A 27,978-nucleotide genomic window follows, 5' to 3' on the forward strand; every position below is an offset into this window, starting at 1 on the left:
GGACACCTTCAGAGGTCTTGGGAAGTCCAAGAAGTTTTGATGGCAAGATCAACACTACAGAAGGCAGGTGGTGTTAATGTTATGGCTTATTGGTGTCTAGGACATTCACAGCAGTGATTGGCCTGGATTGTCCTCCTCATGTCCACTCTGGTGGGACATGGGAGGGACATATAAACTTGCTTTGCTTTAGCGAGCAGGACAGTGCTTAAAGTGGATTAAGAGTTACATGTAGAGTCAACAGGCCCAATCAAAACAGCCATTTGGGGCCCTTAGGAGCCACTAGGAGCCATTAGCCCCGAACAAGCCATTTCAAAGAGCGGGGGCTTGAGGGGGGGAGGCTGAATGTGAACCTAATTACCTGAAACGTTTAGCATTTGAATAGTATGGGAACACTTTGCATTTTAAAGTGGAGCGCCTCAGAGCTGGGATAAACACTATGTCCAAATGTTTGTGGACACCTGTTCATTCATGGTTTCTTCTGAAGTCAAGGACATCAAAACAATAACTACAACAAAAAAGTTGGAGTAAGTGTCTCTACTGTCCAACTCCCCAACTCATCCCAAAAGTACTGGATGGCGCTCCACCACCATCCATCATTCCAGAGTACACAGTTCATCCACTGCTCCACAGCTCCTCAATGCTGGGGTCTTTATATATTAGAACATCTCCAAAGTTCTCCTCTCTCATGGAGTCTAGTATTATTTAGAGTTCTCCTCAGATTAACACCTGGTTTGGTGGTAAATCAGGGCTTAATGATGGTAAATCAGGTGAGCTGCTGCTGCTGCTGCTGCTGCTGCTGATGGAGTTGAGCACATCCTCCACGCTGTGCTGGCTGGACTGGGGGGCGTCCAGGAGAACCCTGGAGGAACTGAGCTCTGTTCTTCAGACTAGCTCACCGACAAGATCTCACTACTTTCTTTCTTCAGAATGAGAAGCTCTTGTTTCTCCTTTTTACTGGATTTATGTTCACCTGCTTTATCTGTTCTGATGAGATCTGGAGCTTCTACAGGAGAACCCTCTCACTGCTGAGAGACGGGGGGGTAGGATAATGAGATTAGGGGGTCTGATACCTCTGGAAAGTGCTGTATGTAAATGTGATTGTTCAGAAGACCAAACAGGCTGTATTACTGCTAAGTATCCATATTCAGGGCTGTTTAGACTGAATTTGAACGTTTAGCAATGTTGTGCAAATGTAACAAATGTTGTAAATAGTTTATTGTTCAGAAAAGTCCATCATTTTACATTACATAATAAGAAACATGAATAATTGCAGATAGAATTTGGGGCAAACACAATGAACCATAAAGGAGTTTCCTACACGTTTATCTAAAAAAACAAAAAACACAACACCACCCACCCAAACAACCAAAACAGACCCTCTCTCGGTTTGTGGCTCATTAGGAAACGGTTCATTTCCATTTGTGGTTCTGCACTTTCTCTATAGCACTAATAAAGCTTTAGTAAGTAAAAAGTAAGTTACAAATGCAAGGAAATATCAATTTTCCCTGAAATCTTTAGCTTTATCCATAAATCCTCCAGAATAATCATAATTCATCAGATTAATTATAAAAAAGAAGCAGTATGTCAGCAGGACAGGGGGGTAAAGCAAAACAACAGAAATGCAAGATAAAAATAGAAAAGCTCACTGAATTTTACTCAACACGGTAAAGTGTAAATACATGTGTGTAAATACTTTTAAAACTTAAGTCTAAAATGAAAGCGGTCACTATCTATCTATCACAGATGCTTTTCTTGTACGAATAAGAAAAAAAAAATGAACATCTATTTCCGTGCACGTCTAACCTAAATCAGAATCTGCAGAAAAATGAGAGAAATTTCAATTCTCCACACAAACTAAAACTCCAGATGCGTGAGGAACGTCGAAGCGGCTTCACTCATTAGGATTCGGATTTGCGTCTGGATACTGGGAGAGGTCGAAGGTCAGAACCTTACTGATGACACAGTCTCCTTGCTGCAGGCAGACGGAAAGAAAAACAAGTTCAGTTAAATCATTTTTATTCCTGAAACTGTAACGTTGAGATGTAGTTTAATATTCAGACTTCATAAATACAGCGGCGACTCAATTCAATGCTTTTTACAAATCAGCAAAAACGAGCACTGAAAGCGGAGTCGAGTGAATGCTTCTGTTCTCAGGTTTTGGAGAAATTTACATTACAGAAGTACAATATTAGCAGGGTTGAGCTGCCCATTCAGCAGCCTTTTTTAAAGCCAGAAACTCCAGCTTTTAATTGCAAAAACCTTTCCAAATCTTCATTTTTCACTTTTTGACATAATGTAAATCTGGTAGTTGTTCTTTATATTGTATTCAAATTTCCTGCTGAATGGACCAATGGAAATGCTCGAAAATGACAGAATAAAATCTTTTTACATCGACTTCCACTGAAAGTTAGGAAGGTTTTTTTTCCCCTTCTCCTGTAAAGTTGCTGTTTTAGACAGTTTTTTTGTGGGACAGCGCTGACATACACATTCATTCATAAATAAATAAATAAATAAATATTTTAGAGCATTTCTATTGGTCCATTCATCAGGAAATTCTCATATACTATAAAAACCATCGTTATCACACAAAAATGCCATTTTTGCCATTTTTCACTTTTTGATAATGTAAATTAAGGCTGTAATTTACATTGTGTCAAAATTTCATACTGACTGGAGCAATAAAAATGCATCTGCAAAAACCTTTTTACATTGACTTCCACTGAAGTCCCAGAAGTGAGTCTGCAGTTGAGGAGCAGCTGTTACTATTTCACTATTGTTACTCTAAACAAAAGTGAATTAAGCTTGTGTAATGTTGCTCTTCGTTTAAAAGAGGTTAGATCACTTTCTGCAAAGAAAGATCAGTAAAGTGTAATCACTCTCTGACGGGCAGAGCACACCTGCACCTGCACCCGCCTGCAAACACACTGACCTCAGGATACACTCCAACGAGGGAGTCAGCCTTGGTGTAGAATTCCTCTTTCAGGGAGATGACGATGGCTTGGAAGTTCTGAACAGACTGATCCTTGATGTAGTTAGCCACCTACAGAACACACACACACACACACACACACACACACACACACACACACACACACACACACACACACACACACACACACACACACACACACACACACACTTTATAGTCCTCATGCTGGAACAGGCAGTGCATTATCAGACCCATGCATTCATCAGTACAGACAGAGCACTGGTCAAATGAAGGGTGCAGATCTTCTTTTTAGACTTATTTAGACTGGTCAGCTGGGGAACGTCTAACATCTAATACAAACTTCAGCTAGCAGGTGGGACAATATTGATAATATAAATAAATATTGAATGTCAAAGGTGTTTAAACACTGATCTGTAAACACGTTTCTTTCTTTATTCACTGGTTTAAAATATTCATTTTCGATTCGTATGAATGTGTATAGGTTTCCCACACCCAGGTCCACTTGCTCTGGGAGTTCGGTACATTTGGTAAAGTGCGAAAGCTATTGATCTCGAGTCTTCCTGAAATCAGTGACTGAAATCAGTGACTGATATATATATAAATAAATACATTTTAAATACATACATTTTAGGGGGCCACACTTCCTTAAACAGCAGCAGCTCTGGCCTAAATAATGTAAATATTGTGGCATTGCTCAGACATTACAGCTGATGAGTTGTAATGATGAGTAATCAATTAATTAAAAAATATATAATTTTTCTATTTTTAATCAGTTCTATTCATATTAAATATTGCTTCTGTGCATTATGTTATTCTGTCACTGAAGGTAAGAGTTGTATTTTACATGTTTTTGTTATTTTAAACCAGTTTGGAAGATTAGCCACTGAAAACCCTGCACACCAATTAAAATCTGATCATCATAATGGACTGTCCATCTCACCCAAACTTGAAATGGGCTCTAATTTGTTGTCAATTTACAACATCTGCATTTAAGATACATATATTGTTCAGTTTCAGCAGGACATCTTCTCTAAGGTATGATTAAGTTACCCAAGGGCGTTTCCTACACTACTGGTTTTTCCCCCACACCCAGGTCCACTTGCTCTGCGAGTTCGGTACATTTGGTAATGTGCGAAAGCTATTTTTGGGCCCGGGGGCGGTCCAGAGCACCGATCTTGAGTCTTCCTGAAATCGGTGATCTGGGGTTCGCTTCAAGGTGACTCTACCGCAGGTGTGGAAGGTGTACTCCTGGTGTCACATGTGTGGTTGCATGATTGGCCCGTTTCGTCACATGACTACTTTGACCTATCGCCTACATAGCTGAAAGCCTTCCCCTGTGAGAACGGCTCCTTGTTTGTAGGTGTTCCTGCACGGAGGAATGCCATGACTCCAGAAAAGGCAGTTTTTCGCTGCTTGAGTGTTTGTATCCAAGGAAAATTAGGAAAAGCGAGAAACAGGTGAACCTAGGTCCAACCATTCTGCAAAAATGTGCACATAGAAGAGACATTAGGTGATCGATTCACGGTTCGAGAGAAATTCTGTGTGGAAGTAACCCAGCAATAATAACCAAACGAGCCCAGGGTGTGGACTCATCAGGTAATCAGGGCTGCTATATGTAGCCCTTTGATTTACCAATCAATAATACCAACCTTGCCAATGTTAGTGTTGTCCAAGGCTGCGTCAATCTCATCAAGCACAAAGAAAGGAGCAGGCTTATAGCTGTCAGGATGAAGACATTAGAAGAAATCAGGCAAATATTTCATGTGTATGATTAAATAATCTCTAAAATTTTTGACTAGTGATCTGAACACTGGCTGTAAATACAGCTGGACTGACCTGTGGATGGCAAACAGAAGGGCCAGAGCAGCCACTGTCTTCTCTCCTCCAGACAAGTTGTCCATAGGCCTGAAACGCTTCCCAGGAGCTACACAGTTGTAGTTGATCCCATCCAAGTAAGGCTCTTCAGGGTTCTCTGGTCCAAGGAAAGCCTTAAAAAACAAAAATACAGTGGTTTTAACAGCAGGATGCATGAAGACATCTGTATAAAAATGAAACAGCTGGCTGTTGAGAAATGACGAAATGAACGCTGGACAGAACTGGAAAACTGAGGCAACGTGAGTAGCCAGGATAAAACCTAGTAGAAAAGTACTGGGAATTCATTTAGGAAAACTTGTCAAACTGAAAACTGGGGTCATATCAGTCAGAGCTCACCTGAGCGCTGCTGTTGCGTGACAGGGCTTTGTAGATTTCATCAATGTTGGTGGCGACGGACTCGAAGCAGGCGTTAAAGCGGTCAAACCTCTCCTTCTTTATCTGCTCAAAGGCCTGCTTGGCTTTCTTTGCCCTCTTTCTGGCAGCCTCGAATTCTGCAGAAAATAATGCATCAGTGCATCCATATTTAAAACATTTCAAACAACAAAAAAGCATGATTTGAGGTGCAGACTCAGTCTGTTGGCTATAAATGAGAAAACAAACTATATTAACTAAATATGCACTGAAATTAATCTTTAAACCTGACAGTAATTAGTAAACTGAGTGATCGGCCCGTCACAATAATTACATTATCGACTTATCAGACATTATATGGACATGACCTCAATTAATTTTGCTGACCTTGATAATGACTATTGTGTTTTTCTTTGTGAGAAGAACCCATTGGGCCTCGACATGTCAGTCGGTTGAGCATCAGAACCTTAAGGGCCGTGGAGGGTCAGCGGTTAGAGCACCAGGCTACTGATGATGGGGTAGTGGGATCGACACTGTTGGGCCTTTAACCTACTCTACTCCCTGGGCACCACAGCAATTGCTGCCCACCGCCCAGGGCAAGTGTGCTCACTAGTGTGTGTGAGAGTGTGTGTGTGTTCACTACACGGATGGGTTAAAGGCACAATACACAAATGGGGAATAGGGTCGTCTTGTCTGGTCACTGAAGTGAATGAGCTGGTACGGTTCGACTTTGGTTAAAAACTATTGTGTTACCTTTTTTTTATCCCAAATACATAAAATCTACATATTATAATTTCTAAATCATATTTAATTTCAATTAAATATTTCCAATCCCCAAGTGTGAATATTGTCAATAAAAAAAGTTCACTGCCGTTTAAAAAGATGTAATTGTGATGGCTTTACATTATGATGGCTTAATACATGCTTTTATATATTTGCTGCATATGCTTTATGTTATTATAAATTGTAAATATGTAAATAAAAAAAAAGGTGATACCCATTCCCTGAAAGTCTAGTGTAGATGTAAACTTACTAATTAAGAAGCCTAATTAAGACGGCAAACTACGGTCTAACTTTGATCGTGATTTTGGTAAAATCAGCTTTACATGTTGCAAATTTTTGATATCTTTGATGTTTAGTCATTCCAGTGTGCTTAATCTGATCAGTGAAATCTCTTTATTTTCAGTCTCAGATTCTATAATCAGACTTTCTGGACTGACTGATTTAGTTTAGTTGAGACTTTTCTTAAAAAAAGTTTTTTAGTGTTTAATATCTGATGATCCAGTCTGATCTCATCCCTGACCAATCAGCTCCCAGCTCCTTTACAACACTGCAGTCTGATCACTTCCTGTGTGTGTGTGTGTGTGTGTGTGTGTGTGTGTGTGTGTGTGTGTGTAGTGGTACACACTCTGGACTGGTATCTGTGGTTGTTGGTCTACTGGTGTGTAATAACTGATTTATAGTGGGTGAATGTGCCGTGTGTGTGATTGGGGTTTCTTAGCTCCTGTGCTCTGCCCTGCCCTCACCATCGCTGGTCTCCTGGAACTTATCCCTGACACTCTCCAGCTTCTCCATGGCCTTCATGTTTGGAGCACTGATCCTTTGGAGAATGCTCTGCTGCTCGTTCAGCCGCTGCTGCAGGGTGTTCATCTCTCCCTTGATCTCCTCTTCCGACAGGGAGTCCTGAGTAATAAAAAGGGTCATAAAAATAAAATATTAGTGTATTAAGCATGCACCTCTAAAGCTGTACATTAGGCAGAAAATCCCCTTCTTAGGGGGATCACCATTCTGTAAGGTCTTAGGTTAACATAACAATAAACCCGCTGAGGCTGAGTTATGATACTACCTAGAAAACAAGAATATTAAAAACACATGCTGTTATGGGAAAGGAAGCGCTGGCCAAGCATGGCTGATATATTATATGAAGCAAAAACTACGGAACTGATTTTGTTCAGAAGAATCATTACATGAAATATTTGATCATTTAACAGCTGTTCAGGCTATCTGCTAAAGAAGAGGATTTAGTGCTGACCAATCAAGGGCAGAGATAAGCTCTCATTCAGCAGGGCTGGAAATTACAAAAATATACACTATACGGACAAAAGTATTGGGACACGTGCTTATTCCTGGTTTACTCTGAAATCAAGGGTATTAAAAGAGCTGATTCTGCCTTTGTTGTAGTGACTGTCTCTACTGTCCAGAGAAGAAGACTTTCTACTAGATTCTGGAGGAGGAGCATTGCTGTGAGGATTTGATCACATTCAGCAAAATGTGCATCAGTGAGGTCAGACTTCACCGCATCCATCCCAAACTCTCCCAAAAAAGTACTGGATGGAGCACCACCATCCATCATTCCAGAGAACACAGTTCTTCCACTGCTCCACAGCTCAATGCTACTGGGGGGCTTTATACCCCTTTAGCCCACGCCTGGCATTATTAGGCAGCATGGTGCCAATAGGGTCATGATGTTTATCTTCTCCAGAGAGTCCTATTCTATTGACAGCCTTTCTCTACAGGATTTTACACTAATATGACTATGGGCTATGCAGCAGTTCTGGAGATATGAGGAGCATAAGAGGAATTTATCATCTTAATATGGCTTTTATTGGATTAACCACTTGTTTTAACCAAATGCTACAAAGAAAATGACTGTAAATTGTTTGTAAATAGTAGTAGTAGTGATTTTTATTCAGTATATGAAACACTGCGCTGCATTAATTCCAATTAATCATGCTCTGTATCCTGAACCTGCAACTGGTCAGGCTAAGAGCTCACTATCTCCACAATATGCTCAGAAAAGCCTACTGTTTATCATGCGGTGAGAGTCTCTGAGAAATCACATGCTGGCTGCACCCTCCAAGACTGGTATATAGTGAGTGATGGGGAGATTCAGACAGCAGCTTTAATAATTACCTTGAGGTCATCAGACAGACTGCTGTAGTCAATCTCAATGAGAGCCTCTTTGGCCAGTACACTGCTGGACGTCTTCTGGCTGCTGCTTAGACTCTCCTCCTGAGAACTTCCCTGCAGAAGTCATGTAAATGACATTATTTTACACACACACACACACACACACACACACACATACATACATATATATATATATATATATAAATATATATCCCAATGCACTGGTGCAAGCTAATAGCTAGAAATTAAACCTATACCTCCTCTTGGCTGATGTCATCCATGGTACCGGATCTGAGGGGCAGTTTGATGTCCTGCATCTTGCAGGCCTGGAGCAGGTTGTGGCGGTCACTGCGCTTCTGTTCCAGCTTGGTCTCAATGGCGGTCACCTCCTTCTGAAGCTGCGTTAACTCTCTAAAAACACACGTAAGCAGGGCTGTGACTACTCTTCTATGGCAAGGCTGTTCAACTGACTGAGTATGCTGACTGCAGTCGCCCAAATTCAAGTTATACTAGAATTAAACTGGAGTGCTTTCTGGAGTGTGTTCTGATGCAGTAGCTCATAGCTAGGACAGCACTGAATAGTTTTACCATTAATTACTGTTCAAACGTTTGGAAGCTTTTCTCATAATTGGTATTTTGTAAAATAACTTGTACATCTACTCATTTAGACTGACATACTAGTGTTTTTCCTTAATATCTGACATTTATGGGGGGTCAAAAGGTTAATAAATGCTAAATAATATACTGTAATGTTTATTACAGTATATTACAAACAAGAGTTTATAAACACGATTGAACAGATGTTCATTTTATTAGAGCTTCAATCTCGAATGCTATACATCTGTATCAATTACTGTGGCACCACTGGCTCGGATTACATCTACTGGCACAGAATTCCTACAAATTTGAAACCTATGAAGTTGTAGACTATTCCTATTAAGACGTAGCATCATATAAGAGTCGGTAAATGCATGTATTTGCATTGTATATTATAAAAAACATAAAATCCAAACTTTTGATATGTCAGACTCCACTGTGTAGTATAGGGTGCAATGGTATGAGATTTCACAGCATCTCAGAAAATATAAAGGTTTATGCCATCACTGTAAACAGCATCATAACTCTTATTATTATTATTATTATCATTATTCATTGACCTTTACAGAAATGAAAATAGGGTTAAATGAAATTTTTGGGTTGAACAAAAGCTTTACAACAGTAAAAACTGTTTATTAAGTTTAAAGTTTGTTTAAACTTAAGTTTGTTTAAAGTTTGTTTAAAGTTTATTAAGGAAAGTTTGTAAAATGTTTGTCTTTGAAAAGAAATAAGAAAGCTGCACGTTAGGTGAAGCCCTTTTGAATTATTTAGTTTCCAGTTGATTATTTTCTCTATTAATTAATCAATATATATTGATAAAAAAAATTAATAATAATAAAAAAGAAATTGGTGGGATTCTTTGTTTTGTTACGCGAATGTACACGGTATGATAACCAACAATTTCCATAGCATGGTATACTTAACAACAGTATACCACTGCACCCCTAGTACAGTACCACAGCCATTTTCGCACAAGCCATAGACAGCAATATGACCACCACTGGCTTTGTCTGGATTATGGTCAAAAATAAGAGGTGAAAACCTCATATATTTGTACATGGGTCACCCAAAATTCAGTATCTTCCTCCATTAAAAATAAAAACTGCACAAGCAGGAGCTCACTTGTTGGCAGAACCAAGCTTCTTGCGGATCTCTTCCATCTCATGGTTTTTGTCGTTGACCTCCGACTTCTTTGTCAGGTGCTGGTTTTTCAGGTCCTGCAGTTGAGCCATGGTCTCATCGATTATCTTCATGTGCCTCTGCTCCTCCTGTCGAAAGGAATTTGGATACAATCAGAATACAGTCTGAAGTGCAGTTAAGACACATTCAAATCTGGCCAGGTTTTTAAGTTGGAATATAATTAATATTATTAATAACCCCACATTAATATCTATAATCAACCAATAACCTCATATGCTATCATCTTTATTAGATCTTTATCACTGATCCATGCTGACTAGGACTGGTCTCTGGACTGGTGTTGTATTTGTTTGGCACCACTTCTTAACTGGATCTACCACATGGATGATGAAGTTCAGCCTATTTGAGCCTATTTACTATTCCTGCCTGAATAGTAAATAGAATTTAATTAAACAATTAAAGCCTCTCAATTTTTTTTAAATATATACTAATTACATCATTTATAATGCAGAACTGTGCTCGCTCTCAAGCTACACCCTTCACCTTCTTCAGTTTTTCGATTTCATTCTCGTCCTTCTTGACGGTCTGCTCCCACATGACCACCTTCTCCTGGTCCTCCTTCAGCTGGTTCTTCTCATAGTCCAGCTGAATAGCAAGACGGGTCTTCTGGGTTTCAAACTCCAAGCTGGAGAAAAGAAGCAGGGTGGGTGAGGGTGGAGGTGGACATCAGGTATGTCAAGAGCCCTATATACCTGCAATTCACTGCTATAGATAAAATAATAGAAATGGAAATCAATGAAGGAAAACAGCTTTAGGCTACCTACCGTTTCTTAGCAATCTCATTCTGTCTCTTGACTTTCTCCTCCTCGAACTCACGAATGTTTCGCACTCCGATCTCCTTGCAGAACTCAAAAAACACCTCGTCCTCCACCTGGAAAACAACAAACACAAAAACGCTCTATTTACACTGTATGTCCGAATATTTGTGGACACCCCTTCAGCTACTTTAAGTTGCACCCATTGCTGACACAGATGTGTAGCAAATGCACACACACATATAGCTCGTCTAGTCCCTGTAGAGAAGAAGTACTGCTAATAGAATAGGACTCTCTGGAGCAGATCAACATCATGACCCTATTGGCTCCATGCTGCCTAATGTCAGGCGTGGGCTGGGGGGGTATATAGCCCCCCAGCATTAAGGAGGTGTGGAGCAGTGGAGGAACTGTGTTCTCTGGAATGATGGACGGTGGTGGAGCACCATTCAGTACTTTTGGGATAAGTTGGAGATGATGAGGTGGGGTGGCGATTAACATCATCATCATCATTATCATTCAACATCCTGACCTCACTAACACACGCTCATATTGCTGAATGCAATCTTTCAAATCCTTACAGCTCCTATAAAATTTTGTACAAATCCTTCTTCTCTGGACAGTAGACACAGTTACTCCAACAAAAGCAGGATCAACTCTTCAATACCCTTGATTTCAGAAGAGACAGTGAATGAGCAGGTGTCCCAATACTTTTGTCCATAGCATACTTCCCAATATTTTCTTAAAGTAGAGGGTAAACACATCAAAATAATAAATTATTAGGTCTTTGTTTTGGTATATGGTGACCTACCAAGTTCATGCGGTCTTTCAGCTCCTTCATGTCTCTCTCACGGGACTGGACGATCCTCTTGATGTCATTGATACGAGGGCCAAAGTTGGCCAGCTCGCTCTCCAGCTTGGACTTTTCCTAAAAGTCAAAGAGCAATCTGGTCAAGTACGAAAACGCTGCACAGGCTGAAATATGAATGCCTGACCCCTCAGTCATCATGACCCTGAAATAGTCAGAAATGTCTCACGCCAAAGCTGAGACAGCTAAACTCCGTACCTGCATGTTCAGGGACAGATGGCGAGTCTTCGTCTGCTCCAGGTCACTCTGAGAATACTTCAGCCTCATCTGCAGGCCGTGAGCCTGTGACTGCACCTGACGCAACTCAGCCTCCTTCCTTTTCGCCTTCATTTGCTCCTGCAATGCACAAAAACAACAGTCATTAGATGAAGGGATTTTTCATTTTCATTATTTTAAACATTAAAAGCAATAAAATTTAGATAGAACAGTTAAACGACCAAACAGGCTGAACATACAGACGGCAGATTATCAGCTCTTTCTCTTCAGATAAGACTCTGAAACCTGGCGAATAGACTGTCACCAATCTGATTAACTTTATTTAAAACCTGTGCTTTAAAATTATGATTAAAAATGAACAAAACCTCTATTTGCGACTTTTTCCATTCCACTCAAGCAGCTTCATCAAAGACAAAAAACAAGCATATTCACCATTTGCATTGGACATGTGATCAAATGGGATCATCAAGGGAAGCCTAGCCTAGCTTAGTGGAACCTGGGTATCGAACCCACAACCATGTCCATCAATAACCCAGTGCTCTAACCGCTAAGCCACCACTGTCTGAGAGCTTGAGGAGATAATGGCATTAAAATTCTGTAGAAAGCTGAATCCACCAAACATGCTGAGAACATTTGTTGGCTCGCTGAAAAGCACTTGGTGGAGGAGATTTCATATTTTATTATACTAAACTGATTATAACAATCCTGGAAATTTATAATAATAGAAAGCACAGAAGCTTAATTACGCTCATGAAAGATGAGGAGTATGAATTTTGCCCGTATTAAATGGTCGTGTACCAAACAGCAGCAGTCAGCATGAGGGACTCACCTTCAGCTCATCTGTGAGCTTCTCCTTCCTGTCCTTCAGCTTGTCCACAGCTTTCTCGTCCCAACGGCGAGCTTTAGCCTTCAGATCACTGGCACCTCCTGAGATCACACCAGACTTCTGGAACAGAGTTCCGTCTAGAGCCACCGTCTGGAGAGAGTGAACAGAACAGTAGGAATTAGCGCCAACAGGCCCGGAGAATATCTGCGTTGCTATTTAATTGTGTGCTTTCGTCCTTGCACTGCAACAGTACCGCTGCATTTACTCTGTAGATGGTTCTAGAGGCTCATCGTTGCACAAAAAGTTGTGCTTATGATCAGAATCAGAAATACTTTATTGATCCCAGCAGGAAAATTACAGTTGTTGCAGTTGCAAATGGTCGTGTAAGAATAAACACTAATAAAACTAAACATTTGGAACAACTATATATAAATTATATGAATATAGTAAAGTGGCATATTGGTAATAATTGTGATAATAAATATGGAACATTACTGCATCCTGGACAGTAGAGACAGACACTAACAAAAGCAGGATCAACTTTTTAATACCCTTGATTTCAGAAGAATCAGGTGTCCCAATACTTTTGTCCATAGCATACTTCCCCATAATTTCTTAAAGCGAAAGGTAAACCTTTTTTTTCCCCCTTTGTTGTGGTACATGGTGACCTACCAAGTTCATGCGGTCCATGGATTATATGAATATAGTAATGTGGCATATTGACTTTAAAATGGACAAAACACCAGTATTTATATTTCTAAATATTGGGGGACAAACGTTGGTAATTTAAGGATGTAACCTGGTTAAAGGCTGGCTTGCCATTTTTACCAAAATATTTGACTTTTGTTGGATACTATGACTATTTTAATAACTCAAAACACCCAAAGAATCTCATCTGGAACTGTGATTGGCCAGGATGCCCACAACACACATCCCGGTTGGTTAAAAAGCTCATTTGCATACTGTAGCCTTCTGCTATTTCAGCAGGGTGATATTTGGATGCATTTAAATTATGTTTCTTATTTATGGTGTTTTAAACAAATTCAGGTACAAAACACAGAAGTCACTCAATTAAATCAAGTGGATTAAAATTGATTAAAAAAAAAGTGCCAATATGGACATAATCGCATATCTGAACACGGTCATACAGTACCTTGTGTCTGTAGGGTCCTCCAAAGGCAATCCTGCGAGCATCCTCCACGTTCTCGCAGACCAGAGCGTTCCCACAGGCGTACTGCAGGGCTTTCTTAATATGCGGAGGCTCATAACGAATGACATCGATCACCAGTTTGGCTCCTCGCAGCTCACGCAGCTTCTCATCGGTCGGCTTAACCTGTCAGCGGAGGGGACGGCACAGTTGGGCAGAATTATGAAAGGAGCAGGGCAGGAAACGACACAAGCAAGCATTTAGGACTTCAGGCACGCAGTTTTCATCATGCTAGTTGGTGGAGCAGCACAGTTTGTAAAACTGCAAATGTTATCATAAGATAAGATGATGCTTTATTAGTCCCACAGTGAGGAAATTCACAGTGCCACAGCAGCAAGGGGATAGCAAGACATTCAGATGCAGAACGTAGAAGATAACAGAAGTAAAAAAAAAAAACTGAGGAAAAAAACAATATCATTTACCAATAATTTACAGATCATTGCAAATTGACCCATAATAACTGGGGGTGGGAAACATATTGCACATCGCACATGGTATTGTTACATTGAGGAACCTCTATTTCCTGAACATGTGTAGTTAAGTGTGTGTGTACGTGGTCCGCAGGGAGCAGTGCTGGGTGTAGAGTCCGACGGCAGCAGGAAGCAAAGACCTGCGATACCGCCCCTTCACACACTTCACACACAGTATGGAGGGAGTGTGTAAATGAGCTCTTCTCAACACACTCCTCCCCATACAAACACACTCTGCACCCTGCACTTACGACTGGGACCCTTGTGCTCAGTCACACTGCACCCACAAAGTGGTACATATATATATATATATATATATAGCATGTATGGTGTGTGTGTGTATAAGTATAGTATAGTGTGTGTGTGTGTATATGTATAGTATTGTGTGTGTATATGTAGTATGTGTATGTATAGTAGTGTGCATAGTGTGTAGTATGTAGTGTGTGTATATGTATAGTATTGTGTGTGTATATGTAGTATGTGTATGTATAGTAGTGTGCAGAGTGTGTAGTATGTAGTGTGTGTATATGTATAGTATGTATAGTGTGTGTATGTATATGTATAGTACAGTGTGTAGTGTGTGTATGTAGTATAGTGCGTGTATATGTAGTATGTGTATGTATAGTAGTGTGCATAGTGTATAGTATGTATAGTGTGTGTATATGAATAGAGTGTATAGTATAGTGTGTATATGTATAGTATGTATAGTGTGTGTATATATGTATAGAGTGTATAGTAAAGTGTGTATATGTATAGAGTGTATAGTATAGTGTGTATATGTATAGTATGTATAGTGTGTGTATATGTATAGAGTGTATAGTAAAGTGTGTATATGTATAGTATGTATAGTGTGTGTATGTGTATAGAGTGTATAGTAAAGTGTGTATATGTATAGTGTGTGTATATGTGTATAGAGTGTATAGTAAAGTGTGTGTATGTATAGTGTGTATATGTATAGTATGTATAGTGTGTGTATGTGTATAGAGTGTATAGTAAAGTGTGTGTATGTATAGTGTGTATATGTATAGTATGTATAGTGTGTGTATGTGTATAGAGTGTATAGTAAAGTGTGTATATGTATAGAGTGTATAGTATAGTGTGTATATGTATAGTATGTATAGTGTGTGTATATGTATAGAGTGTATAGTAAAGTGTGTATATGTATAGTATGTATAGTGTGTGTATGTGTATAGAGTGTATAGTAAAGTGTGTATATGTATAGTGTGTGTATATGTGTATAGAGTGTATAGTAAAGTGTGTATATGTATAGTGTGTATATGTATAGAGTGTATAGTATAGTGTGTATATGTATAGTATGTATAGTGTGTGTATATGTATAGAGTGTATAGTAAAGTGTGTATATGTATAGTATGTATAGTGTGTGTATGTGTATAGAGTGTATAGTAAAGTGTGTATATGTATAGTGTGTGTATATGTATAGAGTGTATAGTATAGTGTGTATATGTATAGTATGTGTATATGTATAGTGTGTATATGAATAGAGTGTATAGTGTGTGTATGTGTATAGTGTGTATATGAATAGAGTGTATAGTGTGTGTATGTGTATAGTATGTATAGTGTGTGTATGTGTATAGTACAGTGTGTATATGTATAGTATGTATAGTGTGTGTATATGTATAGTGTATAGTATAGTGTGTATATGTATAGTATGTATAGTGTGTGTATGTGTATAGTACAGTGTGTATATGTATAGTATTGTGTGTATAGTGTGTGTATATGTAGTATAGTGCGTGTATATGTAGTATGTGTATGTATAGTAGTGTGTATAGTGTATAGTATGTATAGTGTGTATATGTATAGTGTGTGTATATGTATAGAGTGTATAGTATAGTGTGTATATGTACAGTGTGTGTATGTGTATAGTACAGTGTGTATAGTGTGTATATGTATAGTATCATGTGTATAGTGTGTGTATATGTATAGTATAAGTTAATGTGTAAATATTCAGTATTTCTATTTTTGTAAATGTGTTCTTTTTTGTACCACTGTGAGGGACGATGTCGTGAACTGCAGACTATACCTCAAGGTAGTCGAGCGGCAGAAAGGTTTCAGGTTCTCCTCTCTGCTCTTTAATGTACTGGATGCAGTCACGGCCAGTCTTCTCGGAGTCCACGATGATGGCGTCCATGTTTTTGCCCAGCACTTTGGTCACAGCGATCTGGTACTTCTTCTGAGTGGGCTGACACAGATCTATGAGCCTCCCATACTGCAGAGGAGACAAAAGGCATGTGGACTGACTTAAAAACACTGATCTGCTGCAGGTTTCATTATGAACAGTGTAATTAGATTGGGTTAATTAGATGAAGAATAAGATTAGATGAGTATAAACCACTTTTCTGCTTCATATGTTGCCATAATGACCAGTGAGGGCGTTAATTTTCGGAAGGTCACCGTCTACCACTACATAATAGTGGAAAAATCCTCTGATTTTCATCATTAATTTTGGGTAAAAGAATGAAAAAAAACTGAATTTTCAACCACTAGGGGGAGCACTAGCCAGGCTTGAAATGGCAAAAATGCACTCTACTTGCTTACTTAATTGTTTTCACCATCATTTGTTCTTTACTAAAAAATAAAATACTATAAAATTCAGCACTAGCGTCCATGCAGACGGGCATATGCCTAAGTAGAGATGTGTTTTTTAATTTTTATTTAAAAAGTGCATTACAATGATTTACAGTCATTCTGACAGATTGTTATATACTACTAGAACACAACTAGGGGGCACTGTAGCTTCTATGTAATAAAAAATACATATATTTTGATAAATATGGCACTTTGAGATGATTTAAGAAAAATTCCACAACATTTAATGGTTCAACCAAATACTACTCCCTTAACTGCAGCCCTAAAGGGAAACAAAGGAAACTACATCTGTATACAGGACTCCTCACCACTGATCCAGGGTACAGCCTCTTGATGCTCTCCATGATCTCAGCTTTGCGCTGCTGTCTGCTGTTCTCTTGTCTGTCGATACGAGCATCACCCAGCTGCTCCATTACCTGACAGAAGAACAGAAAAAGTGTCAATCAGGTCGGGATGCTTAACTTCTAAAATACGAAACTTGAAGGCGTGCAACTTGTCCTAGAATGCGCTAACATTTCAATACAGATCCATATACTGAGAAACTGTAAGCAAGACTTAAATATTGTGATTTAATCAATTAAACTGTAACAGCATAAAATAAACACACCTCCATCTGCATAAAATCTCAGGACAACAACAGCTGACTTGACAAGAACAGTGGGATCTGATAACACTGTGTGTTCTGGCTTTGCTCCGTTATGTGTCTCGGCAGTTTAGCACCCCCTACTGGGTGAACAGGGAATTCAGGAGCAGAGAACTGCAGTGGACTGCATACCTAAAATCTACTGCCATATTATTTTGGATTGCCATTAAGAAGGCATTTCACATCCGTAAGTTTTTTTTTTGCCATCTATGTATGTATTTTTTTTTCTCCCTATGCCCCTAGGTGTGATGAAACTGGCTATCATCAGGGCCGCCCCAGGAAAGGAAGACCAGGAGTTACCTCTGTTACAAAGGATAAGCTCAGCAGAGTTACCAGCCTCAGAAACCACAAGTTAACAGCACCCCAGATAACAGCCCATTTGTGTTTTAGTTTCAAGTTAAGTACATAATTCCTTACGTGTTCCTTTATAGTCTGGATGACTTCAGTATTCATTTACAATGTCCATATAGAGATATAAGAAGAAAGGAACCATGGAAGTTAATGTAAATAATTATTTTTTACTCCATTCTTACTTTTCCTTATCAATTACTGTCCTTCATACATTTTTCTTTAAAAAATCCAAGTCGTATGAAGTCCGTTCCATCCTATTTAAACCGTTTGATGGTCCTTGCGACTGCATTCGAGGATACTTTGTGAAAGGTTAGGGACTGACCTTTATTTCTTAAAGAAATGATGGACTGCCGTTTTTCTTAACGTAGCCGAGTCGTTCTTGCCAGAATATGAATTAGAACATTACTCAAATAGGGTCTATTCACTGTATACCACCCTCTACCTCGTCACAACACAACTGAAATACTCCTACTCAATAATTCCTGAGTTTTTTCTTCATAGTTTGGACGACTTTGGTATTAATCTACAAAGCAGAACATTTTTAAATAATGAAAAACCACAGAATTTAAGGTGTGACTAACACATGGACAGATGAGCTATACTGTATACATCACACTTCTCTGCAGCTCCCTCCAGGAGAAAGTCCTGTCCGTACCTGGTTCAACTCCATATTAATTTCATCAATCCTCCTTTTGGCCTGCTCCACCTCCTCCGTGAGCTCCTCCTCCATTCTCTTCTGCTCATCCAGAGACTGCCTGTATGCCAAAAGGAAAAGGAAGGGAGATGATGAGACTGGATCAGGATCAGGTTCAGGCTGCAGGTATAAACGGAGATGTTAGGACAATGGTGCTGGTCTCAGTTACTCAGTCTGTAACTGGCTGTACCTGCTGGTGGTGATGTAATCCTCAAGCTTCTCAATACGTTTTTGGTTCTCCTCAATCTCCCTGATCTTCTGCTTGATCTTAGCCTACAACAAAACAACACCACTCCCTCATGAGCGCTCATTCTAACCGCACTGCAACCTTCTTTAGCAGTGGTCATATTATATATGATATATTTATCATTAGCACCTCCGTTTCCACTTTCTTCCTCTCCTCCAGGTCCAAGCGATCCTGGTCAGCTTTCTGGTCACGGTTAAACTTCTCCAACTCCTGAGCGAGGGTGGCGGCTCGTTTGCTTGCTTCTTCCTTTAGTCGGTGATATGCTTTCACCTGAGGAAAGAACAAGACAAGAGGATGAATGGTTTTATTTTTTTTTTAGGTTCTCTTGCATTGGTTCTCACCAAGACCCTGTTTACACCTCACTTCAAGCATCCTGAGTTTCATTATATACAGTGAGTCCAAGAAGTATTTGATCCCTTGCTGATTTTCTTTGTTTGCCCACTAATAAAGACACTATCCTTCTGCACTTTTAATGGTAGATATATTCTAACATGGAGAGACAGAATATCAAGACAAAAATCCAGAATATAATTTTAAAGAATATATTTTAATTAATTTGTATTTCAATGAGGAAAATAAGTATTTGATCCCTCTTGCCAAACACACTCAATACTTAGTGGCAAAGCCTTTGTTTGCAAGCACAGCGGTGAGACGTTTGTTGTAGTTAACCACAAGTTTAGCACACACACCAGGGGGAATTTTGGCCCACTCTTCTTTGCAGATCCTCTCTAAATCATGAAGGTTGGTGGGCTGTCGCTTGGCAACTCTGACCTTCAGCTCCCTCCATAGATTTTCGATCGGATTGAGGTCTGGCGACTGGCTGGGCCACTCCATGACCTTAATGTGATTTTTCTTGAGCCAATCCTTTGTTGCCTTTGCTGTATGTTTAGGGTCGTTATCATGTTGGAAGACCCAACCACGGCCCATTTTCAGATCCCTGGCAGAGGGGAGGAGGTTGTCCCTCAGGATTGTGCGGTACATGGCTCCATCCATCTTCCCAGTGATGCGGTGAAGTAGCCCTGTACCCTTGGCAGAGAAACACCCCCAAAACATTATGCTTCCACCTCCATGCTTGACGGTGGGCACAGTGTTCTTGGGGTCATAGGCAGCATTTTTCTTCCTCCACACATGGCGGGTGGAGTTGAGGCCAAAAAGTTCAATTTTGGTCTCGTCTGACCACAAAACCTTCTCCCAATAACTTGGTTCATCTTTCAAATGATCATTGGCATACTTGAGGCGCGCCTCCACATGTGCTCTCTTCAGCAGGGGTACCTTTCGGGCACTGCAGGATGTGAATCCATTGTTGCGCAAAGTGTTGCCAATTGTTTCCTTGCAAACTGTGGTCCCAGCTGCCTTCAGGTCATTTGCTAACTCCTGCCGAGTGGTTGCAGGACGATTTCTGACTGTTCTCAGCATCATTGCCACCCCACGAGGCGAAATCTTCTTTGGAGCACCGGGCCGAGGTCTGTTGATTGTCATGTTATACTCTTTAAACTTTCTGATAATTGCACCAATAGTTGTTACTTTCACATCCAACACCTTACTAATCTTTTTGTAGCCCATTCCAGCTTTGTGAAGGTCAACAATTCTGACTCTGAGGTCCTGTGACAGCTCTTTGGTTTTACCCATGTTGGAGACTTGAAATCTGTGTGATCTGTCTGATTCTGTGGACAGGTGTTTTTCACACAAGTGATTAGTGAGAACAGGTGGCTTCAGGTCAGGTAACAAGTTGATTGGGAGTGTCTAACTGGTCTGTAAAAGCCAGAACTGCTAATGAATACTAAGGGATCAAATACTTATTTCACTCCATGAAATACAAATCAATTAATATATATTCCTTAGATTTATTTTCTGGATTTTCTTTTTAATATTCTGTCTCTCCATGTAAGAATACATCTACCATTAAAAGTATAGAATGATCATGTCTTTATTAGTGGGCCAACGAAGAAAATCAGCAAGGGATCAAATACTTCTTGGACTCACTGTAGTATGTAGTATATATATATATATATATATATATATATATATATATATATATATATATATATATATATATATATATATATATATATATATATATAGTGTGTGTCTATATATCAGGATCATAAAATTATAGTATTTCTAGTGCTATTATAGAACTAAGAAGGTCTGAGATGCATTTGAACCACGTTACAGCAGTGTAAACACACCAGTACACCAGTGCCCAGATAGATGGGCAATATGACAATATTTTATCGTGTCGTGATATATTTTGTTATCGTGACACACAGTATGCTTTTCTTGACATTTTGAAGATAGTCTGTTTTTTAAAGAACACTGATCATCCACAGCTTTCATTACACAGTGTAACTAGATTTAGATAAATATTGTGTATTGTGAAAAATGTCTTCAATATGGTGATATAGTATTTTTATCATATCGCTCAGCCTTACCGTAAACATATACGTCCCTCTCCAAGACCTATCCCACAACCGAAACCCCAGTAATAATTACTGTGCATGAGCAAATGAGTATATTCCATTTCACACAGTAATCAGATTTCAAGCTGACTAACTGGAGACGCACCTGAAAATCTCATCATTTACTTCAGTTCATTATTTTAATATATAATAATAATAATAGTTAAGTATAATAATAATAATATGTTAAGAATTTCTTAACCTTTCTTAAGAAAGAAATCTAACATGATCTCACGCTGGTGTAGGAGCTCAGAAAGTAAGCCTCTAAAATGAGAGAAAGATCATCTGAATTATGTGAATTACAGAATTAATGCCTAATCTAACAGGATACTGAAGACTGATCTGAAAGCACTGTTAGTTTCTACATGAGGAAAACCGGCTTACCGACGTCACGCCACGCCACAGTTCTCATTTTACAACCAGGACTGTTTTTTTTGTTGCTTATTTTCTCAGCCATTACTTTCAGCTTTCGTTTACTGAAATTTGCTCCAATTCGAGTCAATAAAAAAAAAAATGTATGTGTCGTGATCTAAGCCTAATTACAATCATAATGAGCTCTGATACAAATCCAGAAGTGTTTAAAAAATAATTAAGACTAAGCAGATATGTGAGATCTGAGGGATTTTATACATTCTTAGAAATCTTAGAAAGTATTTATTTATTTATTTTTTTTTTTTCTTTCTTAGGAAGGCTTTTGTTAAACTCAATCAAGTTCAGCGGCACAATATACAGTACATTTACTAAAATAATATGGGCATGTGTGATACTGATACAATAAATGATATAAAAAAACTTCTAATCACTCTCAAAATTGCTTATAGTGGGGTATATATCTAATATATATATTTATATACCCCACTATAAACAATTTTGAGAGTGATTAGAAGTTTTTTATATGTAATTTATTATATCACATATTACATCACATACTGCGCAGCTCTCCCATCAAGGTACAAGAGGTATTCTCTGTATGAGCTCTGACGTTTCTGTATAAACTTTTCTTTTTGGTTTACCTGGTTCTCCTCCAGCTGGAGGTCCTGACCCTGGCTTTGCGCCTCCTCTTCCATTCGCTCCTCAAACTCCTGCCTGGCCAGATCAACAGCTTTCTGCTCCTTGTCCAGTTCATCCATATCTGCTTTGCGTTTCTTGTAGCACTTCTGGGCGTTCTGCAGGGACTTGCGTGCTGCCTCCAGCTTCTTAATCTTGTGGGCCGTGTTCTCTTTCGCCTTGATGTACTGTGGTCTTTTCTGGTTCAGCTCAGCATCCTTCTCCCTTCGAGTGGAAGAATGAGAAATCAGTGAGGTAGGTGTTTAAACAAATACTACAGGTGGACAACATTTACTCCACTTAAATAAAGAGCAGCAGATGTTTAAGAGTATACATCACTGTATTCAGTACCGGAAAGGATCTGAAAAGTGATTTATAAAAATCTGTTGATCCTGATGTATTTAGTATATTGTATTGTGATAAACATCGTGTATCGTGAAAATGTCTTTAAATATTGTGATATAGTATTTTTACCATTTTTACCAGCCCTACCGTTAACATATACGTCCCTTTGAAAGACCTATTCCACAACCGAAACCCCCAGTAATAACTACAACATTAACTCCCATTTATAATCATAGTATTTTCTACTATTTAAATCAGAATACCACCATTTATAACAGCAGATTTGTAATAATAATAATAATAATAATAATAATACCAACATCAAAACATCAACAATACTTATTGTTTTACAGCTGTACTTAACTGGTAGCCAATTTCTTTTAGATCAGTCAAACTATCAATACTAAATTAACTATAAAATGGTGTTTAAATATATAAATAATCAATAAACATAGATAGACATGCAATTTTTCACTAGCATTAATGGCCAGCCTAGAATATCTTACTGAGCATCAACTGATCCAAACTATTAAGACTATATTAACACTAATATGACTAATAACATCACAATATCAAGAATAAGGCTCAGTATCCGATCCAGATCGGACATGCCTTGGCCTCTTGTTCACCAGACAGACTCACTTGATCTCTTTCTCCACTGTCTGCTGTTCTCTCATCATCCTGCCCAGCTCTTTCTTCTTGTCCTTCAGTTCATCCTCTACACGGTCCATCCGTTTGCGGTCCTTATCAATCTCTTTGTTGCGCTGGGCCAGCTCCCGGTTCAGCTTCTCGATCTCAGACTCGTTGTGGTAGAGCTTGAAGAGCTGCAGCTGGACATGAGCTCGAACCACTTCGTCCTTCAGCCTCTGGTAGCGCTCAGCCTGAAACAGAGAGGGACGAACACGGTAACACACTGCTTGGATCCTTGTATTTAGGCTTTGCACCGCTGGCACTTGCCTTTGCTAGTTCCTTTGCAACAAATGATTGATTTAGAAAATAGTACACATGCTGTATTGCACCCGTTTGGCAGTGTTAGAGAGAGAGCACAATTAGAGCTGGGCAATATGACAGTATTTTATCGTATTGTGATAAATTTAGTTATTGTGGACCCCAATATGCTTTTATGAGTATCATTTATCTACTCGATTATCATGAGTATCGATTATCTGCATGTTTCATTAGAAAGAGTGTAATCTGAGTTAGTGTAATCTTATTTAATTCAATGCTGTGCAGCTAATTTTGAGTAAAAACCTTGGTACTTGGTGTTTGGGCAGTAGTATAAATTCTATGACGAAATATTGTGAATATATCGTAAAAAATGTCTTTAAATATCATTATATAAAATTCCATATTGCCCAGCTCTGAGCACAATACTACTTTCTCTTTTGTGACACCCCACCATCTGCAGGATTAAGACTTTGACTAAGAGGCTGCAAGAACACCCTGTATACTATCTATACTTCGCTGCTGTCCAACGAAAACCATGCATCTCCAAAATTTCGTCAGTTTTTCAATTTCCTCCATGATTTGAACCCTGTAGCTGCTTCTGTACAGTGTGTAAATAATTCTGCATAAAGGAACCAATAGAAACGCTCTAAATTACACACAATAAACTCTAACTACTTTGGAGATACATGTTGACGCACTGACCAGCAATAGAGATATAAAACTGCACCTCTTCTTTCTCCTGCTTGGCCTCCTTCCGTTCAGCAGCTATGTTCTTCTTGCGATGGTAGTTGAACTGAGTGTCCTCCTCAGCCTTCACCATCTCCTTCTTACGGCGGTCATACTCCTGAGCCAGCTCGCCAGAGCGAGAGATCTCCTCGAAGAGAGCTGTTCTCTCCTTTGGGTTCTTCATGGCAATGGATTCCACCGCTCCCTGTGTGACGAGCAAGACACGGTGACATTAAATAACACTGAACTGCTGTACAGACAGTAAAAGACCATTCTGAAGGGTTAACGTGAGAAACTGGACCACACGAAGATCTGAAGGAGCACACAGCATCTAAACCTCTCCATAAATGTGTGGGTAAAACGTCAAACACCACAGCTAACCTGAAAGACCAGGAAGTTCCTGGCCTTGATGAGAATCCCCAGCTTCTCTAGCGCTTCGCTGTAATCAGACAGGCCCACCACTTTACTGTTAATGCGATACTCTGAGGATGAACCTGGGAAACGAATGGAGGAAGAACAGACAAATTATATTATTAACTTATTATAAAGCCAGGTGGTAAATATGACATCGATAAGCCATATTGAAGTTATAGTCGTGGTATTTTATAAAATTTATATATAAAAAAAAAAAATTAAAGTAAATTAATAACTTAATACTTGAAGTGTACGAACATACCTATGATGATCCTGGTGAAGGTGCATTCCTCGCCGTCGTCCTCCTGGTACACCATGCTGACGTAGGCGCGGTTGGCAGCAGGTTTGCCCACGGGAGCGCCATGAATCAGGTCTTTCAGCGTTTTCACACGCAGGTTGCTGGTCTTCTCCGCCAGGACGAAGCTGATGGCGTCCATCAGATTAGACTTGCCTGAGGAGAAAGGAGTATATGTATCTGTAATATACGCTGCACTGAACGGGCCCGTTTTACTCTTTATCTGACGGCTTAATGCTCCACAAGATCTAACAAGTACTGACCTCAATACTAATGTGACCACTCTGCGTGAGAACGGGTTACCGATATCACTTGGTCCCTGTTCTAGCCACACGGGGCAGTGCTTTTCAATCTAGTCCTCAGTGACCTCAGATGGCCCGGAATTTTGCTTTACACCGGGCCTAATAGGGGGGCGTGTTGGTGCTAGGTCACCACATGATGTAGCCTCAAACGTATGGCAGATTTTGCACAAGGTATAATCTTTAAAGAAAAGAAGCCAGGTGGATTTTCCGAGCAGCAAGGATGTGTTCTTCACCCAGCTGGCCAATCAATTACTACTCTGTGGTCATGGTTCCTCCTGTAGTTTATAATAGAATATAAGAAGTGGGCAAAACCATCACCCACCCCATTGCAGATCACAGCCTAGCAAGGTCAGCACGCTACACCAATAAGAGTCCCAGAGAAAATCTCCTAATGCTATTCTGTCCTACCTGTGGAGTAGAGCTGGGCAATACGATGATATTTTATCGTATTGTGATAAACAGCGGTATTGTGAAACGCAGTATGCTTTTCTAAGCATATGACGGATATTGTTAGTGCTTAATAAATGCTGATCAACTGCAGGTTTCATTACATTTACTGTAATCACTGTACTCAGAGTATCTGAACAGAAGTGTTTTTAGGATGTGTCTGTAGTGATTTATTTAGTCTGTGATTACATGTAGAGGTCGGCTGATATATCGGGACGATTTTTGCCATTTTGTAATATATCAGCATCGGCCGATATCTGTGTTTAGTAGCGCCGATTTAAGGTGGGGCACGTCCGTGGGCAGCCCTGTGTTATTGGTGCGGTGGAACGTGCTGATGTGAAGAACCCCAAGCCAAAACTTTATGAAGACAACAGCAACAACAGTCCTGGTAGATTAAGATATATAAATATATATGTTCGTGTGTGTATATATATATATATATATATATATATATATATATATATATATATATATATATATATAAAAAGTGTTGCTTCACTTAAAACTGGCTTAATGCTACAGCTGGTTGATGGTTCGCTGACCTGCAGGTAACTTTAAGGACTGCAGAAGTGTGACGGGAGGCGGTGTGCACTAAAACTTTTAGGTTTTAATTCAGTCGGTTACTAGATTTTTTACTTTGTTTTATATAAAACACAGAAAGTTGTGTTCGCAGCACCACTATTATATATTTTCATTTCTTTTATTTAAATATATATTTTATATTTAGTTCATATTTTTCTGTTGAATAATTTTTTATTTATAAAGAAGGTTCAAATCAGCATTCAATAAATGATGTTACATTCAAACATGTTATGCATCCACTTATTAATTCATTCTTACTAATTTGACATTTTAGCATGCAAATAAAGCGAAAAACGTATAGATATCTGCAGCACATATCGGCCGTCGGCTGACCCTGAGCTCTAAACATATAGAAAATAGATAAATAAGCGTCATGATCAATACTGGGTATAGTGAAAAATATTTTTACCATATCGCCCAGCCCTACTGTGGAGCAGGATTTACCTGCAGGTCACTCTGGATGACAGTATTATGAGTAAATTGTGTGTAATTAAAGATAATAAGTGCAGTGTGTGAGGATTTCTCACTGAGTTCAAAGCCTGTTTTAAGGATAATGTTAACCTAATGAATCAGATCCAGGTGACTATTAGAGCTTGATGCTTGTCCAGGTCTATTTTCATGCTTATTCTCTATGTAAACACCGGGACCTCATCCTGTGCCCCCCAGCAGCTCTCTCTGATGGGACAGGGGCTGAAGGGGCAGGGGCTGCACTGCACAACTGACTTACCAGCATATAGATCAAGATGGACTTACAGAAACACGTGCAAAAGACCTAGAAACTACTCAGTGAATGCATTATTGCATTATTGCATTTACTATTGACAGGCAGGACCACACGCAGCTGCAGCTCACATTCACCCCGTTAGCTTAGCTTTAGCCTTCTCCTACCTGATCCGTTCGGCCCGATGATAGCCGTGAACTTGTGGAACGGGCCGATGATCTGCCTCCCTTTGTAGGACTTAAAGTTTTCGATCTCGATTAGTTTGAGATACCCCATTTTAACCCGATTTAAAACCCGAAAACAAACAAAACAACAACTGAGAAACCGATTGTAGCCTGTTAGCGCTAAAGCTAGCTTAGCTTAGCTTAGCTTAGCTAGCACAACAGCGGGGAAAAGAAGCCAAATTCCGGCCGCTTCTGCAACGAAATGGGACTAGAACGCGTCATAAGCCAAAGAGCTGGTATATATATTATTAAGTTATAATTTTTTGTATTTTAAAACTAGTATATTTGTAGCTCCGGGTGGGACAGCGCTGTGTTTTGGGCTTAAAGCCCTGCAGCTAGAAGCTCACTGCTGCGCGGGACTCCAGATCCCGCGTGATCTCGCGGGATTTGGCCGGTGCGGGGCATGGGCTCTCCCCACGGTCCTGTAATCGCCCTGTGTGCTGCCGTGGGGGGGGGGGGGGGGGGGGGGGGGGGGGGGGGGGGGGGGGTTCACAGCAGGCTCGCGTGACATCCTGGTGTCAATCACAGCACACGATATTATTAAAAATAAAATAAAAAAAACACTGAGTCTGTCTGGTCCATCTAACAGGTCAAATTACTGTGAGCAGTAATAAAAAATAAAATCAAGAAATTTGTAAATGTAATTATTATAATTCAATCTAAGAGTAGCGTTGTAATTTAAGAAAGCATCAAAAATAAATAAA

At 39.5% G+C, this 27,978-nt stretch overlaps 1 protein-coding gene across 1 annotated transcript; it reads right to left on the reverse strand.

Annotated features, from left to right (window-relative positions):
• Window positions 1-1,195: 1,195 nt before the first annotated feature.
• Window positions 1,196-27,634, reverse strand: LOC140548969 (structural maintenance of chromosomes protein 1A). The gene is made up of 26 exons (XM_072672145.1): window positions 27,218-27,634; window positions 24,966-25,154; window positions 24,671-24,783; window positions 24,291-24,494; window positions 23,258-23,496; window positions 22,237-22,495; window positions 18,894-19,034; window positions 18,708-18,790; window positions 18,479-18,578; window positions 17,138-17,245; window positions 16,264-16,449; window positions 13,699-13,878; window positions 12,549-12,695; window positions 11,702-11,839; window positions 11,447-11,563; window positions 10,648-10,754; window positions 10,367-10,508; window positions 9,806-9,951; window positions 8,344-8,497; window positions 8,090-8,200; window positions 6,703-6,859; window positions 5,162-5,316; window positions 4,787-4,938; window positions 4,600-4,669; window positions 2,930-3,040; window positions 1,196-1,972 (listed from the first exon to the last, which is right to left on the reverse strand). Exons 1-26 carry the CDS (start codon window positions 27,324-27,326, stop codon window positions 1,892-1,894), a joined length of 3,699 nt encoding a protein of 1,232 aa, XP_072528246.1. The 5' UTR covers window positions 27,327-27,634; the 3' UTR covers window positions 1,196-1,891.
• Window positions 27,635-27,978: the final 344 nt, after the last annotated feature.

This window comes from Salminus brasiliensis, unplaced genomic scaffold, assembly GCF_030463535.1.
Source record: "Salminus brasiliensis unplaced genomic scaffold, fSalBra1.hap2 scaffold_88, whole genome shotgun sequence".
Classification (NCBI taxonomy): Eukaryota; Metazoa; Chordata; class Actinopteri; order Characiformes; family Bryconidae; genus Salminus; species Salminus brasiliensis.